Consider the following 16538-nt stretch of genomic DNA (forward strand, 5'->3'; position numbering starts at 1 on the left):
CATGATGCATTGTAATGGAGCAAAGGGACACTGAGTTTTAATTTATAAACTTGATAAAATTACTTTCTAGTTGGCTCGGAATGTGTGACTTGCATTGTTCTCGATAAGGATTGCCGAGATTTTAATCGAGAAAGTCTCGAAGTCTGAAAGATTTCATCAGTATGCAATGGAGGGATAGGACCAAAAATCTTTTCAGGGTCCCATTTCTGTTGTACAAGCAGTTGTTCTTGTAGGAATGGTGCTTGGGCCCACGGAGCTAAAATGGATCTGTCCTCAGCATCTGAATCGGAATCTATATCTGGCAAGGTCGTATCACCTCCATAAGTTTCATCCTGACCACCACCAATCATTTGTCTATGATCTGTGGAATTGAGGTCATATAGTACTGTGTTTCTAGAGCGGACGTTGGCTTCTTTTTCTGCTATATCAAATACTGGGTGTATTGATTTGATGATTTTTTGTGCTTCCGATTCTTGTAGTATACGCGATTTGCGCTGTCTCAAGTCTTCCTCCAAGTTTGATTTCCTCTTGAGTTTCTCTTGATGTCTCCTCTGTTGCTCCTTTTGATTTCTCATAACCTCAGACAGTCTTTTGTCTAGCTTCTTTTTAACATCCTGCTTCTCAGACACCGCCAGCGGTGGAAGCTGAAATTTAGTCAGCCTGTCTTGGGTAATCTTCATTCTCATAATATTCCCCTTCCTAGAAGAGTCCAGATCTTCGCCACATAAACCAGCAGCGATCTGCTTCTTTTCGTCCTTGGCCGAATTCTCCTCGATGTTAGTAGTTGATAGCTTTTGTGAAGATGTCTCATTGTTGAGGCTTCTCTCATTTACGCTACTTTTATTAGATTTGTTAGTATGCACTAATGAGCCCTTGGTACCGACAGGAAACTCTTCTGGGACGCCAGACCTTCTTGCATCAACTTTCGTGCTGGCAGTGCTTTTTGAACGGTTGGAGGGGGACCTATCGAGGGTGAATAAAGGCTCATTGTATTTTTGACTTGAGAGCCTTTTATTGGCAGATATCGGGGAAACTACAGTGTGCCCACTGAGCTTAGGTATTAGCGAGTTCCTTGTTTTCACTCTGCCGGTGATTTGAGAGGCTGAAGCTCCGATATTATGATCAGAACCAAGGTTGTCCTGGGATAGCTTAGGGATTTGGGAGTCGAATATGCTCTTGAGCGTTTCCTGTATGCTCCGGTTAGTGTGCTCTGTTTGCGGTGATTTTCTTTCTTTGGGAGAGCCTGTTCCTTCTCTGTAAGTGAAATGGTGAGGCCTCTGTCTTTTCAAATCACGGGTAGGACTTCTACTTGATGCTTTGTTTTCAAATGACTTGGTTGATTTGCTGGAAAGCCTGTCAAAAACGTTGCTAAGTGGAGGCTTTGGAGTTTTGTTCACGGCAGTTGTGCTGTCCACAGTGAAGTTCAAAGTTTTTGTATTGTTGTTACTTGTAGGTGCGATCTCATTATTGTTTGGAGTGAAATCCAAACTTCCTTTCTTTTGCCGCGGGATACTTGCAGCATGGAGCACCAACGGATCTTTATCTGGTAAAGGAACAAACATGTTCGACCTTCTCTGAGTACGATCCCTTAGTGCCTGTTTCTCGTCTCGAACTTCTTCATACGGCTTAGAAGTTTCGGTTGAAGGATTTCTAGCGCTTTGCTCAAGAGCTGAAGGCGGGGAGTTCTCGACAAACCGACGCTGCGACGCGTTGAGCCTCCGAAATACCGAATCTTTTTCTACCTTGTTTTTAGTCACATTTTTTGTTGCCGCCATCGGCACCTCGACAAAGTTGGGCAAGATATTGTTTTTATTGGACTTATACGGTGACCAGGGCGAGGACTTTGTAGCTGAGGACTTGCCGCCTATATTCAAAGTAGACTGTGTCTCATCATCCTGCTTTTTGTTGTGTGTAGGGTTTTCTGGCTTCTTGGCACTTCTCTCTGCAAAAGTTGATTTTGGTGTAGATTGTATGCTTTCCTCCAAACTCCCCTCAGCGGTGGCGCCCGAACTCATATGCTGACTAACTTGTGGACTGGCCTGTGGACCAGCTCGCGGGCTGACCCGTGGGCTCACTTGCGAGCTGATGTGTGGACTAACTTGCGGGCTGCCTTGCGGGCTGGCCTTTGGGCTTTCATTATTGTCAGTCGCCTCGAGTTTCCGTGGAGTCGACTCCTCGAGCACAATCTTCTCGTCTAATTTGCTCTTCTCCGGGCTATTCGTAGTCGCTTTTTTTGGATAGGCATCTCTGAATTTCTTCATCTCTTCTTCCAGCCATTTACTGCTTACGATGCAAGCTGATGTGATTGCATCTTGGCCCTCGGTTACAACTTCATTTAGCTTATTCAAAGATTCAACGATGGATCTAGATCCTCCTTGTAGAAACCTAGTTTTCTTCCTTGCAGACCTTACCGCCCAATCCATTCCCTTTTGCCACTGGCCTTCTTATTTCCATGACATCTGAGACTAACAACTTTTGTGCCGACAAATTCCAAATTCCATATACTAATTAGGTTTCCACCGCGACAGTAATAAACAAAAGGGCATTTTGGAAATACAGAAAAGCGAAAGTAAGACCCATAAAAGCTTCCCGCATGTCATGATGTAAACTTTTACAAAGCTATAACTCAGCTTATTTGGATCTGCTGCGAGACCCTGGCGGAAATTACAAAAAAATTCTGTACCGCTCCTTCTTTGGCATGGTAATTTAGGCCGGATGAATCAATGGAAACAATTGCATGCCCATGCTTAATTTATAGTTCATTTTAAGCTTTATCAAACCGATGCAGCCCTTCCACAAAGCTTTGCCTTGAATTCTAAAGCCACTAAAAACTGCAGAACAATAAGTTGAGAATTCATGGGGAGTTTGTCGTAAAGCCCGCCTCTGCAAAAGATATTCAACATCAATCAGGTCTCAACCAAGATTCCCTCGACCTCCGCTATAATTACTTCCTACGCATGAGAGCCTTGTCTCTCGACAATAGTTGTTTTCCTTTTTAAGCTGAAGACCCTTGAATTTGCCAGACGTTCTTGAAGAGTTTCCGATTATGTTGTGATATGGACTGTGTTTTTGACACTTGAGTAAGAACTTTAGAGTCACAATTATTTGATGCTAACAGTAAATTCACGTTTCCATCGTCTGTGAAATTTGCGCTCTTGAAAAATCGTAGTATGCTGACCACAAGACTTCTTACAGCTTTGACATGCGCAGAATGCTACTAAACATGCGATGAGGCGGGGCTGTGGGTTATACTTTACACACATGCTTCATCACAATCGACCCCGGCATGGCAAAAATCTATCCTTCCTGATCTACAATTTCCTCTGAAAAATGCCCTCTTCTGCAAGTACACTCGAGATTAAGCCTCCAGGGGCTAGCGGTGGAAACCTTTGCTTATCAGCTGGGTGTCTGTTTACAAGACATTTGGTGTCACGTTGCACTAATCAATTTCATGATGATGTAATTAACTAATATTTAGATAATCTAGAGCTGAACGCCCTTCTACTTGAGCTGCTTATTCGGGTACTGGTGCCACCGGTTGAGACAGTATATGGACATTTCTGGTAGCTTTAATGAACCACGGTACCAGCAATAAAGCTGTTCCTGGGCTTTTTCCTGAACTCCATTACCAGGATGCAAGGGACAAGCCTTACGAGCCAGCATGTGAAGCAACTTCTGTGGATTCCACAGTTTTCAAGCAAATGGTTAATGAACTTCCTAAAGACTACGAGCTGGATATGAAGCAAGATGCGTTCTACTTGACGCGGAAGTACCTTACTGAAATGGGAAACGGGGGCGGTGGTCAACAAGTTACGTATACGACTTTCCAAGAATACGACGACACAGTTAGGCGGGAGTTTGAGATGCGCCAGAGACTGCGCGAGCTTGAAAGCGCACTTTCAAACAACGGCATCAAACTCAAAAGACTGGACGATATGAACGCACTATATACCCGCGACGCGGCAAAACGCAATGAGCGGTTAAATTCTTTCGTGAAAGCTGTCCGCAAAATATACCGCCATAGGAGGCGATCCACGAGCCACGAGCACGCGAGCTTACAAATCGGCCCACAGAAGTCGAACCTCACCACTGTGATAGACAACATAAAGCCAGAATGTGGCTTTATAGATGTTCAGTTTGAAAAGAACTTGATAGAGTTCAAGGAGGAGCTTGAAACAGGACCAATTGTTTCCATTGAGGGTGTGGAAGAGCCACAGGGCTCTCCCCGTAAGCCTGCCAGCCATTACATAATCCGACGCAAACTTAGGGTTCGGCATCTGCAAATGATTTCTCTGGGGGCCACTATTGGCGTCGGGCTCTTCCTGAATTCTGGGAAAGCCTTTTCTATTGCAGGTCCAATAGGGGCGTTAATAGGATTCACCGTTGGAGGCAGTCTTATCCTTGCCACGTTATTCTCTTTCGCCGAGATGGTGGCACTCATTCCGCTCATCACGGGCATTTCAGGATTATGCTCGAGGTTTGTCGGGGACTCCTTTGGCTTCAGTGTGGGCTGGTGCCACTGGCTATCGTACGCCATGGGTTTTCCGTCTGAAGTCATCGCGTCGACGATAATGCTGTCGTACTACAAGAACATGGAGGAAGTAGCGACAAAAAAATCAACAACTGCCCTTACGATTACAGCTATAGTTGTTGGCTCAACGGCTATAAACCTTATGGACGTGAGAGTGTATGGAGAGTTTGAATACTTTTCTAGTGCTTTCAAGCTCCTTGTTGTGTTCCTCCTCATAATAATAATGATAGTGATGAACGCCGGAGGCCTCAAGAACGAATACATAGGGTTCCGCTACTGGAACAGTAACAAGTCCCCGATAAGTGAGGTGACATTCGGGCCCTTCAGGCCCACCTTTGACTTACAGGACAAGGGATTTGGATCTCGAAATGGTGTGCCAGGCTTTGGCGGCGTTGTCCTGAGTTGCATTGCCTCGTCCCTTGCGTCTGCATTCGCGTACGTGGGCTCCGAAATTGGTTTTATTGCGGCCGGAGAAGCCAGGAATCCGAGAAAGGCAGTACCTTCGGTTACAAAGAGAATATTCACGAGAGTGATTGTGTTTTACCTACTGTCTATTTTTGTTGTTGGGCTGAATATTTACTCGGGAGACCCACGTCTGCTACGATTCAATAACGCGGCTTCGAGCATCGCAGAAGTGAACAACGGGGATAGTGGGTATCAAGCCATAATTGATGCGTTGGGGGGTTCCAATTGCCAGCGGCCCACGCCGCAAAACATCTACCCAGTTGACAACCCGAACCAGTCTCCGTGGGTGATAGCTATGCAGTCCATCAACCAGTGCACGCTGTCGTCGTTTATCAACGGCGTGTCAGTAGCGATCGGGATCTCGGCCGCGAGCTCGCAGCTGTACGCCTCCAGCAGGACCTTGTACTCAATGGCAACGCAACAGAAAGCGCCATCTATCTTCACATGGTGCAATAGAAGCGGTGTGCCCTACATGTGTGTTTTGTTCTGCGGGCTGCTGGGGTTTTTAAGCCTGCTGTGCCTGGATATTGACAGCGCCGAGGTGTTTTTCGACTTTGTCAGCATCGGCGCGGTCGGTAGCATCATCGTGTGGCTGGGCATGAACCTCTCATATTTGCGGTTCTACTATGCGCTGAAGCAGCGGCCGGACATAGTGTCGCGGGACGCGAAGGAGTACCCATACAAGTCTCCGTGCCAGCCATACCTTGCCATCTATGGCATGGTGCTGGCGGTGGTGCTGATAGTGTTCAATGGGTTCCAGAACTTTTTCCAGTGGAACACCAAGAACTTTGTAACGAGCTACTTGACGCTGACCCTCTTCATAGTGATGATGGTCGGGTATGGCTGGGCGAAGGGGTCCAAGTTTAACAAGCTGGAGCAGATGGACCTGGACTCGGGGCGCCGCGAGATGGACCGCGTCATCTGGAAAGAGGACCTGGATTACTCTCCAAACTGGAAGGAGGCGTTCAACAAGCTGCTGAGCCACCTGTAGCGGCTACGATCCGGACAGGCAGCGCGCATGCGTCTGCAGGCCTTTGCAGTCTACCCAGACGTCAAGAGAAACTCCTTGAGCGAGAGCATCTCCTCGGGGTCTGGTTCGCCTCCAGCCGAGGCGGTGCTCGAGTCTTCCTGCGAGCTCTCCATGTCTGCGAACTGGATCGGCGGCAGCAGTGCCGACGGGCCCTGCACAGCCTTCGGGGTACGCGGTCCGGCCGGCGCACGGTCCCAGCTGGCAGGCTCGAGGTCGATGCTTTGGGGCGCTGCATCGCCCGTCTGCGGGAGCCCCGCATACGCCGGTCCCGCGTGGGAGCCGTCGAGCCGGCCGATCTCGGCTTTCACCAGGAAAAAGGGCTCCGAGTTTCTGCGCAGCTGCTGCGAGGTATCCGCGATGAGCACCCGCGCAGGGCGCGAGAACGAGTGTGGTCTGGAGAGCGCCGCCGGCCTCTTGTTGAACACACTGTCGGACGTGCGCTTGGTGGGCGAGGGCCATGCAGGGCGCGGCGCCGCCGAGAATGTGTCTTTATCTGCAGAGATCGCAGAGCTGCGCCTGTGGCGCATGATTGGGGAGGACGCGTCGGAGAATGATGAGAAAACACTGTTATGCGCGCGGTGCATGCTCCGCGTGCATCCCGAGTCCGAGTCACCGCGGTCCATGCTGGGAATGGTCTTAGGGCTAATCTGCGGGGAGTCGTCGACGTACGCGCACGTGCTGCCGCCGTCGCTATGGCGGCCGCTTTCGCTGCTGCCATCACTATCACTGCCGCTATCGCCGCAGCTGTCGTCGCAGCTGTCGTCGCTGCCGTCGCCGTCGCTACCGCCGTCGCTACCGCCGTCGCTGCCGCCAGCGCGGCTGACGCGCCGCGCCTGCGTCCTGCCCGCGGCCCCTCGGCCTGCCGGGAACGTGAAGCTTCGCAGGCGCTCGTCCTGCGCAGTCCCGCAGCTGCACAAAAAGTGGTCTTTGCGTGGCGCAGGCTTGAGCGGGGGCACGCGTTCGCGGGTGTACGTCTGATATTGCATTGTGTGCGAGTGTGAGCGGTTCCGTTGGATACGAGTCTTCTGCGTTTATGTCCCAAACAGGAAACCGCCGCTTTGGTTCTGCGTCGTTACGCGAACGTTATATACTCTGCGTCCGCCCGTGCATGGCAATTTACCTCCTTCAATTTGCTGCTGCCGAGCCGTTTCCTTGCCCGCGCTGGCTGTCCCTGCTGTGTGTCCGCCGCGTGCCTACGCTTATGTCCGAGCGTTTATCCCTTGGAAGCTTCTCCACGGCTGCAGGCCTCGGTCCAGCACTTCCCCACCGGCTGATAACAGTGCGAAGATCCTAGCGCCGTGCGCGGGGCTCCGTGCGCGGAGCTCCAGCCGCCGCAGCGGCGGAAGCCGCGGCTAACCGCAAGAACGCTCGATCTGGCGTGGTTTTGCAGGCGGCCTTCGTACTGGTCACATCCGGGCGCGCTTGCACTCCTCCCTGCGCACGGCGTCTCAGTATGTTTTCCGGCACTTCTTTTGGGACCCGGACTTGCCAGGTTGGGGAGAAAAACAAATAAAAAAAAAGAAGCAAGGATGTGCGCGGTATTTTGCAACGGTGCTTGCCAGGAATGTTCTAGAAGACGGCGTGCTGCAGAAGACGCAGCAGAGAAAAAGAGTCGATGGGCCACGGTGCCTTTGTGGGCCTGCGAGGCGGGCCGGGCCCGGTGTGCGGTCAGAAGAGGCGGCAGGGTCAGGTACGCTGCTAGAAGGAACCGCAGGAACAGGTACGCTGCTAGAACAAACTGCGAGGCACAAACAGAGATGAAGGGGCCACAGACTGGCAAATAGTGGAAGCAGCGCGGGCGCGCCATCCGCGGGGGTGGTCACGGGACGGGAGTCACGGGTAGGTCACGGGGCCCTGAGAGTCTGGTCACGGGGTCTGAGTCCCGGTCACTATATACGCGCTTTGTCACGCGACCCCAGCCCCAGCCCGTAGCGCATGGCGACTTCGTATCCATGTGTAAATTTAATTGCCTAAAAACCTGATATATACCATGTCGTTCCATACCATGTCGTTCCATACCATGTCGTTTCATACCATACCGTTAATTTAAATTAGTCCGAGGAGAGCGGCGCCAGCGCGGGCGCCTTAAAGAGAGAAACATCGGAGGGAGGCCGCGACGGACGAGCTGTCCCGCGGCCGCAGTGTGTAGTTTTTTGAACTTTTTTCTTGCGTGCGTAGCGAGCCTGCGTTTCTGCACGGGACCGGGGTGACGGGCGCACACGCGGCGCAGGCTTACAAGGAGATGCCTGCGGCGCGCGAGTCGCTATTTTCCGGGATCTTGATTCTTGCCAGGTGAGCGCCCAGCTCGTGGACGCTCGCGAGCGACGGCGGGTCCGCGGGCCACGCGGCGTCGCGCTGGTGGACGTAGTCGAACACGGGCGATGCCAGGTAGTTGGGCGAGTGGCCCGACGCGGACAGCGGCGCTGGCAGCGGGGCCGCGGGGCCGGGGCCCGAGTCGTTGAAGCTCAGCCGGTGGGGCAGTGAAGAGCGCCGGCGCTCCAGCTCGCGCGGCGTCAGTAGGTCCGCGAGCTCGCCGGGGATAAAGTCCTCGCCGTCAAAGTCGCACGCAGAGTCCGCGGGGCCCGCGGGGTCCGCGTCGTCCTCGAACACCACCGCGGACGCGTCCGTAAAGTAGGGCTGGAGCGGCGCCGCGGGTGCGAGCCCGGGCGCGCTGCTGGAGAAGGCGCCTGCGCAGTACGCATTGTTGCGCGAGAACACGGCGTCTGGAAGCGCGGCACCACGCAGCTGCGCGCCCAACGGCCCGCCCAGCGGCTCGCCGAGCGGCAAGCTTGCGGGTGCGCTCGCAGGCGCACTCGCAGGCGCGCCCCGGTACTTGGTAGGGTTCGCGCGCGTGCCGTCCGGCAGGATGTGCGCGTTGGCGCACTTGGCCCCGAAGCGACAGTGGCCGCGCTGGAAGTACTTGCACGGCGTCTGGTCCGCGGCCAGCGCGTTCAGGGAGTGCGAGAAGGGGCACGAGTCGCCCGCCTGGCACGCGCCCTGCCGGAAAAAGCGGCAGGGGACGTGCGAGTAGTTCTTGTGCTGCGCGGAGTGCTTGGTGACCTGGCGCGAGTAGAAGATCGCGCGCTGTTGCGAGGGTGAGAACCCTGCGGACTTGTCGTCCGCGGGCGATGTGGGACCTTGCGATGCGGACGACACGGGGCTCTGCGGTGCGGCGCTCGACGCGCTGCTGGGGCTCGTGCTCGAGGCCGAGCTGGGCCTGCTGCCGCTGCGCTCACCGCGCTCGCCGCGCTCGCCGCGCCGCCGCGGACCGCGTCTCGCTCGGCTCTTTCCAGGAGGCTTGCCCGCGGGCCTGTCCGCGGGAGTTCCGAAGGGCTTCTCAGGAGGCATCGCCAGTGCTCACTCGTTCAAACTTCCGTTCGTGTGTCGCTCGTGGTCGCTCGTAGTCGCTCGTGCTCGTTCGTGGCCGACCGTCGTCGCTCGTGGCCGCTCGTGTTCGCTCGTGGTCGCGCGATGTACTCAACTGTCCACGGGGCAAAACGTGCCAGAAGAGCGCCGCTTTGAAAGGGGGCACGAGGCCACTCCCCAGATAAACATCAGAGATAACAAAGACAAAGAAAGGTGTGGCAGACAAAATGACGGCACGCGCTCCGCGCACGCGCAGGCGTGACTTGCAAACAAGACAAGACAAGACAAGAAAAGGGCTACTTGCCGCGAATGCGCGCGCAGGCCAGAGGGCCGATCCCGATACCCGCGAGCAAGAATCCTTCATCCGCGCTGTGCAGGAAGCCCGAGAACGCCGCCTCGCAGCGAGCGTCATGCCCCGGCAGAAGCGCGCTTGCCGCAGCTGCTCGTGTTCGCACCCGAGCCCGAGCCCGAGCCCGAGTTCACTGCAGAGCCGCCGCCAGCACCGCTAACAACAAGAACCAGCTGCTGCATCGGCAGCAGTCCAGCTCTGCGGCTGCAGTGGTGCTCTTGAGGCTTCTCGAGCACGAGAGCTCTTGTGTGTCTTTAAGTTCCTTGATTTAACCTTTTTTCCCTCTATTTTTTTCTGCTGGTGTTGATGCATGCCAGCATACCACAGCACGCACGAGCGCGAACGCGCGTGCGCAGGTGCGGGTCCGCGGGACAGAGCTCCGCGGGTGTTTTGGTATTTGAAAGCCAGCGAGAAAGTGGCCCGTTCACTTCCATGCACGACGGGTGGCTCCAGAAGCGTAAGTTGCCCGAAAAAAAAATTGTACACATTCCTGCGGCTCTGCACCAGCAATTAGCGGAATGCATGGCGCGGTCCGAGCGGCTGACCATTGTCCGAGGCATGCTTAGGCACACGCGAGGCATGCAGCTGGTGAGCACGCGCATCAGGCGCGCGTATACGGCTGGTACAGGAGCGAGACAGCTCGGCGAGTATTTCAGGGCCAAAACACCTGGGCCCCTTCACTGCAGGAATGTGATGTGCCGAAGCAGGGCCGAGGGGCTCGGAGCGCGGCTGTGATGGGTTTTGTGCGTGTAGGCGGGTCAGTGTTGTGTGTATGTGTATGTGTATGTGTGTGCGGGCAGAAGGCCAGCGCAGCTGGCCAGCAGAGCGGGCTAGTGCAGCGGGCCAGTGCAGGGGCGGCGGCGAGGACGGTTCAATCGCGTGCGCGAGAGGTCTCTATTTAAGCGGAAGACCGCACGGTGGTACCGCCGCGTCGCGCGCGCGAGGCCACCGTGTGCTGCTCCCCCGATTGCTGTTTCCGTGCCACGTACGCTGCCCGTCTCGTTCATGAACTAGTGCCGGCCGGCCCCGCTTTCTAGTTTTTCTGTCTCTTCCTTCTCTGCCAGCGTGCTAGTGCCCCCCTTCCGCTCCTTTCTGTCGCTCTTTCTGCCGCTCTTTCTGCCGCTCTTTCTGCCACTCCTTGCCGTCTCTTTTCTCTGACCCGCCCTCCGCGCCATGCTCACACCGGCGCCCTCTAGAAATGGCTCCTTCAAGCGTCAGCGCGACTCGGAGTCGCCGGCGGCTGCGCCCGCGCCGCCAGCCAAGAAGCCCGCCGCCGCGTGCAACGCGTGCAACGCTTGCGGGACGTGTGGCGAGTGCGACGTGTGCGACGGCCAGCGCGACGACGCCTGCGACCCGCCGCCCTTTATTCTTGGCGACCTGACGCCGCTCGCGACGCCCACCAAGCCCGCCACGCGCCGCGTCCCACGCCTCGAATCCCACTTCTCGGACCTCAAGCTCTGGTCGCCCACGCGCGGTAGGCCGCCACGCCGCGAGCACGCTATCTTCCGCACGCCAGAGGTCGTTGACCGAATTATGCGCTTTGTGGACGCGGCACGCGCCATCCCACGCGAAAAACCCCGCCATCGCCGCAAGCCGCAGTCCCTGTCGCACGCGCTCCTGATGTACGACGGCGACCAGGCCAAGGCCGTGCAGGCCTGGCACGAGACGTCTGCCGCAGGCCGCTCGCAATCGGCGCCCGCGCTCCAGGAGCCCGGGCTCGCGCCCTGCCTGCTCGTCAATAAGCTGTGGCATGCGGCGGCTCTCGCGATCATCACGGAGAACCTCGCATTCGCCGACCACCGCCGGTTCCGCCAGCTCGCTGCGTGCCCGCGCCAGCAGCGCGCGCGCTTTTCGCGGCCCGCGTCCTTCGTTCTGCATAAGCTTAGTCGGCTGACGCAGGGCGAACTCGACGCTGTCGCGCCGCTTGTAGCATCCGAAAAACTACGGTGGCTCGAGCTCTACATATGCCCCAAGGTGCTGCCGCCCGTGCCCGTGTTCCAGCACTCGCGTAACATCGAGAAGCTTGTTCTCCCGGGCAACCGTCTACTCACCGACGAATTTATCATGAAGATCGCGCCACACCTGGGGAAGCTGCGCGTGCTGGACCTCCGCGCCTGTGACCAGATCACCGATGGCGCCGTGCTGTCCATCACCTCGAACTGCCCGCTCCTCGAGGTCTGCAATCTCGGTCGTCACCGCAACGGCGCGGCCATCACCAGTGTCTCGCTCGTCGCCCTGGCCCGCAACACTAACATCGACACTGTGGGTGCCGCGGGCTGTCATGTCACGGACGCGGGCGTCTGGGAGCTGGCCATGCACCGCGGTGCGCACATCCGCCGCCTTTCGCTTAACAACTGCCGTTTGCTCACCAACAACTCCGTCCCGGCGCTGCTCTCAATGAACTACTTTCCTCAGCTATCTGTCCTGGAAATAAGGGACGTCAAGCATATCACAAACCTCCGGCCTATCGTCGCCTACACCAGCGCGAAACGCGCCCTCGGCTTCCCCGTTTTGGTTGAGGGTGGCGAGCGCATCGACCTTCTAATCAAGGAAGAGGAATGGAGGATGGAACGCGAACGCTCCGCCAGGGTCCTCGCAGCCCTCTCACAGTGGGTCAACGAGGAGGACCCGCAAGACTAATCTATTGCATACAAACACAAGTAAATATTTTAAAATTCGCTAGTTTCAACTCGTCGTCCGTGGCCCACGGGCCGTTCGGAGAAGTCATCTTAAAGCTTGTTCTTCTGTCCCTGACGCACTGTGCTTGTAATATATTGAAATTAATAACTTTTCCTGATAATACTGAACTAACTTACTTCGTGAGATATCACGTCAAAGACAAAATCAGTGCATGAATGAGCTACTCTGGCGATTAGTATGTTGAATACGAGATCTTTTCGTCTGGCTGGTGGGAGATCCAGCCGACGTATTCCCTTCCACCGCTTTACTAACTTGGATTTCTCGTCTGTGCAGTTCTGGAAACAGGCATCCATACAACAGCTACAGAGGCGGCTACCGCGGCCGTCCCTACCGCGGAGGGCGTGGCGGCAGTAGTTACAACAGCCCGGGAAGATACCAGAACTCGTATAACTATGGCGAGAGCCCTTCTGGCTACTACGGCGGTGGTCAGCACTACCATGCGAACTACAGAGGTGAGAGCTACGCCCCACAGCGAGGGGGTTACTACAACGGGGGTCGCGGCGCGCACTCCGATGGCTATGCCAACCGCTACGAGAAGCGCCACAACTCCGGCTCGCGCGACCGGTGGACGCCTTCTTTGGCGCAGGGCGAGCGCCCTCTCGAGGCCCCCGCGCCGCCATCTCCCGCGTATGAGCCGGCCCGCCCCGCGCCCTCCAGGTTCCGCTCCACGGAGTCGCCATTTTACTACCTCACGGGTCTTGACCAGTCCTCGGAAAACGAACAAGAGCTCCTACGGATACGCAACCTTTTCAAAGAAGACGACTCCATCGACGCCAGGTTGCAGGAGCAGAAGCTGCAGCTGTGCAAGAGCGAGCTGGAACTGGGCCTGCTGAGCACTCAGTGCGAAAAGGACGCCCTCAACGTCCAACTGACCCAGGAAAACCTCGACGCGCTGCTTTTGATGCAGTGACGATGTTCCCAGCAGTCTCGGTGGTTCGTTTCTGCATATGTATATAGCTGAGATTGGGTGATACGCATGCTGGCTGGTTGGCGTGCTAGTCAGTGGTGCTAATAAACTGGGGCACGGCTGTGTTGTCTCACTGTGGGTCCATTATATAGCGGTTTTAATGAAATAATTTGATACAACAGGAAAAGAACATGGCTTTCCCTTGGCATCTCAGTAAAAAACAAAGACCAACCAAAGCTGAAGAGATGAGCTTCACCGAGCAATTCCTAGCACTTGGCTCCAACAACAAAATAACCAATGCGCTTTTGTGGGGCATCTTCGCCGTTGGCGTGTTGAAAGCTACCACTTTCGTGTTGAGTTTGTCCAGCTTGGTCGCAGACTTGTTTGTCCTGCCAGGCGTGAGCTTCTCCAAGTATGGTGCCAAGAAGGGCAAGTACTGTGTTGTCACTGGTGCCAGTGACGGAATTGGCAAGGAATACGCACGCCAGTTGGCCAAGCGCGGGTTCAACTTGATCCTCATCTCGCGCACTCTTTCGAAACTGGAGGCATTGAAGGCGGATTTCGAGAGCGCGTTCGGCGTGCAGGTCAAGGTTTTGGCCATTGACATCGCACAGGATTCGCCCGAGAACTACTCCAAGATCCGGGACATCTGCGCGGGGCTTCCTGTGACAGTTTTGATCAACAACGTGGGCCAGAGCCACAGCATCCCTGTGCCCTTCTTGGAGACGGAGGAGGACGAGATGCGCAACATCATCACCATCAACACGACCGCGACGCTCAAGATCACCCAACTGGTTGCTCCCTTGATTGTGCAGAACGCCAAGGAATCCCGCTGCAGAGGTCTCATTTTGACGATGGGTTCTTTCGGCGGCCTGCTCCCCACCCCTCTCCTCGCCACCTACTCTGGCTCCAAGGCCTTTTTGCAAGCGTGGTCCGCCGCGCTAGCTGGCGAGCTGAAACCCCAGAACGTCGACGTTGAGATCGTGCTGTCGTACTTGGTCACCAGCGCGATGTCGAAGGTCCGCAGATCCTCGGCGATGATCCCCAGCCCAGCGCAGTTCGTGGCCGCGACGCTCAAGAGCGTGGGCCGCCGCTCGGGCGCGCAGGAGCGGTTCGCGACGATGACTCCATACTGGTCGCACGCGCTGTACCACTTCCTGATCGAAAACACGGTCGGCGTCTACAGCAAGGCGGCCAACACGATCAACTACACCTTCCACAAGAGCATTCGGACGCGCGCGCTGCGCAAGGCCGCCAGACAGGCCAAGCACGAGTGACCGGTGGGTCCGAATCAGGTGCCCGTGAGCGCAGCTCGTTCGTACACGGTGTTTTAGTAAATTTTGGATATATAACCATTTATAGGCAAACATCTCAGATCAACACTCAAAAGGCCCCATCGTCAACGCGCGGGAATCGAGTCAGCAGCACCGAGGATGACTGAATTGGCCAACTACAAGCGCCTGGAGAAGGTCGGCGAGGGCACGTATGGTGTCGTGTACAAAGCGCTGGACCTGAGGCACGGTCAGCGGGTTGTGGCCCTGAAGAAAATCCGGCTGGAGAGCGAGGACGAGGGCGTGCCCAGCACGGCGATCCGCGAGATTTCGCTGCTCAAGGAGCTCAAGGACGACAACATCGTGCGCCTGTACGACATCGTGCACTCGGACGCGCACAAGCTGTATCTGGTGTTCGAGTTCCTGGACCTGGACCTCAAGCGGTACATGGAGGCGATCCCCAAGGAGCAGCCGCTGGGCGACAACATCATCAAGAAGTTCATGATGCAGCTGTGCAAGGGCATCGCCTACTGCCACTCGCACCGCATCCTGCACCGCGACCTGAAGCCGCAGAACCTGCTGATCAACCGCGACGGCAACATGAAGCTGGCGGACTTCGGCCTGGCCCGCGCCTTCGGCGTGCCGCTGCGTGCCTACACCCACGAGATCGTCACGCTGTGGTACCGCGCGCCCGAGGTCCTGCTGGGCGGCAAGCAGTACTCCACAGGCGTGGACATCTGGTCCATCGGCTGCATCTTCGCCGAGATGTGCAACCGCAAGCCCATCTTCAGCGGCGACAGCGAGATCGACCAGATCTTCAAGATCTTCCGCGTGCTGGGTACCCCGAGCGAGGCCGTGTGGCCGGACATCGTCTACCTGCCGGACTTCAAGCCCAAGTTCCCCAAGTGGCACCCCAAGGACCTCCAGCAGGTCGTACCATCGCTGGACGAGCATGGCATCGACCTGCTGCAGAAGCTGCTGACCTACGACCCGATAAATAGGATCAGCGCGAAGCGCGCCGTCATGCACCCGTACTTCCAGGGCCGCGCGGACGCGTGATGAGGACGCGCCGCCGGCACCACACAATCGCGCACCCGCGCCATGCCGCTCGACGCCGGCCACCGGACGGTGCCCGCTCACCGCGCAGGGACCCGTACAGGGTCCCGAGTCCTGCGCGCCCGCCGTCACGTGCCCGGCCTCGTAACCCATTCGTTACTCATTTCGTAACTCGCTTCGTAACTCACTTCGTAACTCACTTCGTAACTCACCTCCCTCCCGGCCTCGCACCGCCATTCGTGCCGCGCGATCGCCCGCGCCTCCCCGCCCCCATTACCGCTTACGGCAATCGCCCCACTTGCGGCAACCTTCCTCTTCGAGCAACATCCGCCTCCGCCCCCCTACGTCATACGTTATCTTTCTTTTTCGACACCGCCACTTCGCCACGTGACCACCGTGCCCCGCGATCGCATATCTTCCCCGCGTCCCTCACCGCGCTTCACCAGCTTGGACCTCGTAGGCCAAGCCTTCCAAGTAGCGCGCACGCCACGCAGAAAAAGCGCGTGAGATGAGCAAATGCTCCGCCCGTGCAGCGGCCGTTCACGGCCGCCGGCGGCACGGCAGATACGCGGCTGGGTTTAGCTGGTCGCGGAAGCGTGGCGGAAACGCGGCGGAACGCGGGCTGGCGCGGCGATTAGGTAGTTACGTAAGTGGTTCCCGTTTTGGGATGTGCCGTGTGGCGCGACAGAGATGTGTCGTCACCGCGTACGAACGTGGCTCATGAGTTTTTCATCTTAAATACCGACAACACACGGGCTATAAACCCCACCATTTTCCAGGCTAGTGGAAGTCGTAAGTCACCGACAGAAAAAATACACGCGCGCCTGCTACAAAGCGCACCGACCCCAGCCGCCCGACACAGC

The 16538-nt window shown here is 56.4% G+C and overlaps 8 protein-coding genes across 8 annotated transcripts; 5 read left to right on the forward strand and 3 right to left on the reverse strand.

Annotated features, from left to right (window-relative positions):
• Positions 1-59: 59 nt before the first annotated feature.
• On the reverse strand, positions 60-2423 carry SLI15 (Sli15p; the record flags this gene model as incomplete). Its single annotated transcript, XM_002553942.1, has 1 exon — positions 60-2423. The coding sequence occupies one exon, from the start codon at positions 2421-2423 to the stop codon at positions 60-62; it is 2364 nt and encodes a 787-aa protein (XP_002553988.1).
• Positions 2424-3572: 1149 nt separating this feature from the next.
• On the forward strand, positions 3573-5987 carry KLTH0E11792g (KLTH0E11792p; the record flags this gene model as incomplete). Its single annotated transcript, XM_002553943.1, has 1 exon — positions 3573-5987. The coding sequence occupies one exon, from the start codon at positions 3573-3575 to the stop codon at positions 5985-5987; it is 2415 nt and encodes an 804-aa protein (XP_002553989.1).
• A 50-nt stretch (positions 5988-6037) lies between these two features.
• Positions 6038-7012, reverse strand: KLTH0E11814g (KLTH0E11814p; the record flags this gene model as incomplete). Its single annotated transcript, XM_002553944.1, has 1 exon — positions 6038-7012. The coding sequence occupies one exon, from the start codon at positions 7010-7012 to the stop codon at positions 6038-6040; it is 975 nt and encodes a 324-aa protein (XP_002553990.1).
• Positions 7013-8258: 1246 nt separating this feature from the next.
• On the reverse strand, positions 8259-9374 carry LEE1 (Lee1p; the record flags this gene model as incomplete). Its single annotated transcript, XM_002553945.1, has 1 exon — positions 8259-9374. One exon carries the CDS (start codon positions 9372-9374, stop codon positions 8259-8261), a length of 1116 nt encoding a protein of 371 aa, XP_002553991.1.
• A 1540-nt stretch (positions 9375-10914) lies between these two features.
• On the forward strand, positions 10915-12381 carry AMN1 (Amn1p; the record flags this gene model as incomplete). Its single annotated transcript, XM_002553946.1, has 1 exon — positions 10915-12381. The coding sequence occupies one exon, from the start codon at positions 10915-10917 to the stop codon at positions 12379-12381; it is 1467 nt and encodes a 488-aa protein (XP_002553992.1).
• A 211-nt stretch (positions 12382-12592) lies between these two features.
• LGE1 (Lge1p) lies at positions 12593-13351 on the forward strand (the record flags this gene model as incomplete). The annotated part of the gene is made up of 2 exons (XM_002553947.1): positions 12593-12616; positions 12821-13351. 2 exons carry the CDS (start codon positions 12593-12595, stop codon positions 13349-13351), a joined length of 555 nt encoding a protein of 184 aa, XP_002553993.1.
• A 188-nt stretch (positions 13352-13539) lies between these two features.
• Positions 13540-14625, forward strand: IFA38 (ketoreductase; the record flags this gene model as incomplete). Its single annotated transcript, XM_002553948.1, has 1 exon — positions 13540-14625. The coding sequence occupies one exon, from the start codon at positions 13540-13542 to the stop codon at positions 14623-14625; it is 1086 nt and encodes a 361-aa protein (XP_002553994.1).
• A 156-nt stretch (positions 14626-14781) lies between these two features.
• On the forward strand, positions 14782-15678 carry CDC28 (cyclin-dependent serine/threonine-protein kinase CDC28; the record flags this gene model as incomplete). The annotated part of the gene is made up of 1 exon (XM_002553949.1): positions 14782-15678. The coding sequence occupies one exon, from the start codon at positions 14782-14784 to the stop codon at positions 15676-15678; it is 897 nt and encodes a 298-aa protein (XP_002553995.1).
• Positions 15679-16538: the final 860 nt, after the last annotated feature.

Source organism: Lachancea thermotolerans (genome assembly GCF_000142805.1).
Source record: "Lachancea thermotolerans CBS 6340 chromosome E complete sequence".
Lineage (NCBI taxonomy): Eukaryota > Fungi > Ascomycota > Saccharomycetes > Saccharomycetales > Saccharomycetaceae > Lachancea > Lachancea thermotolerans.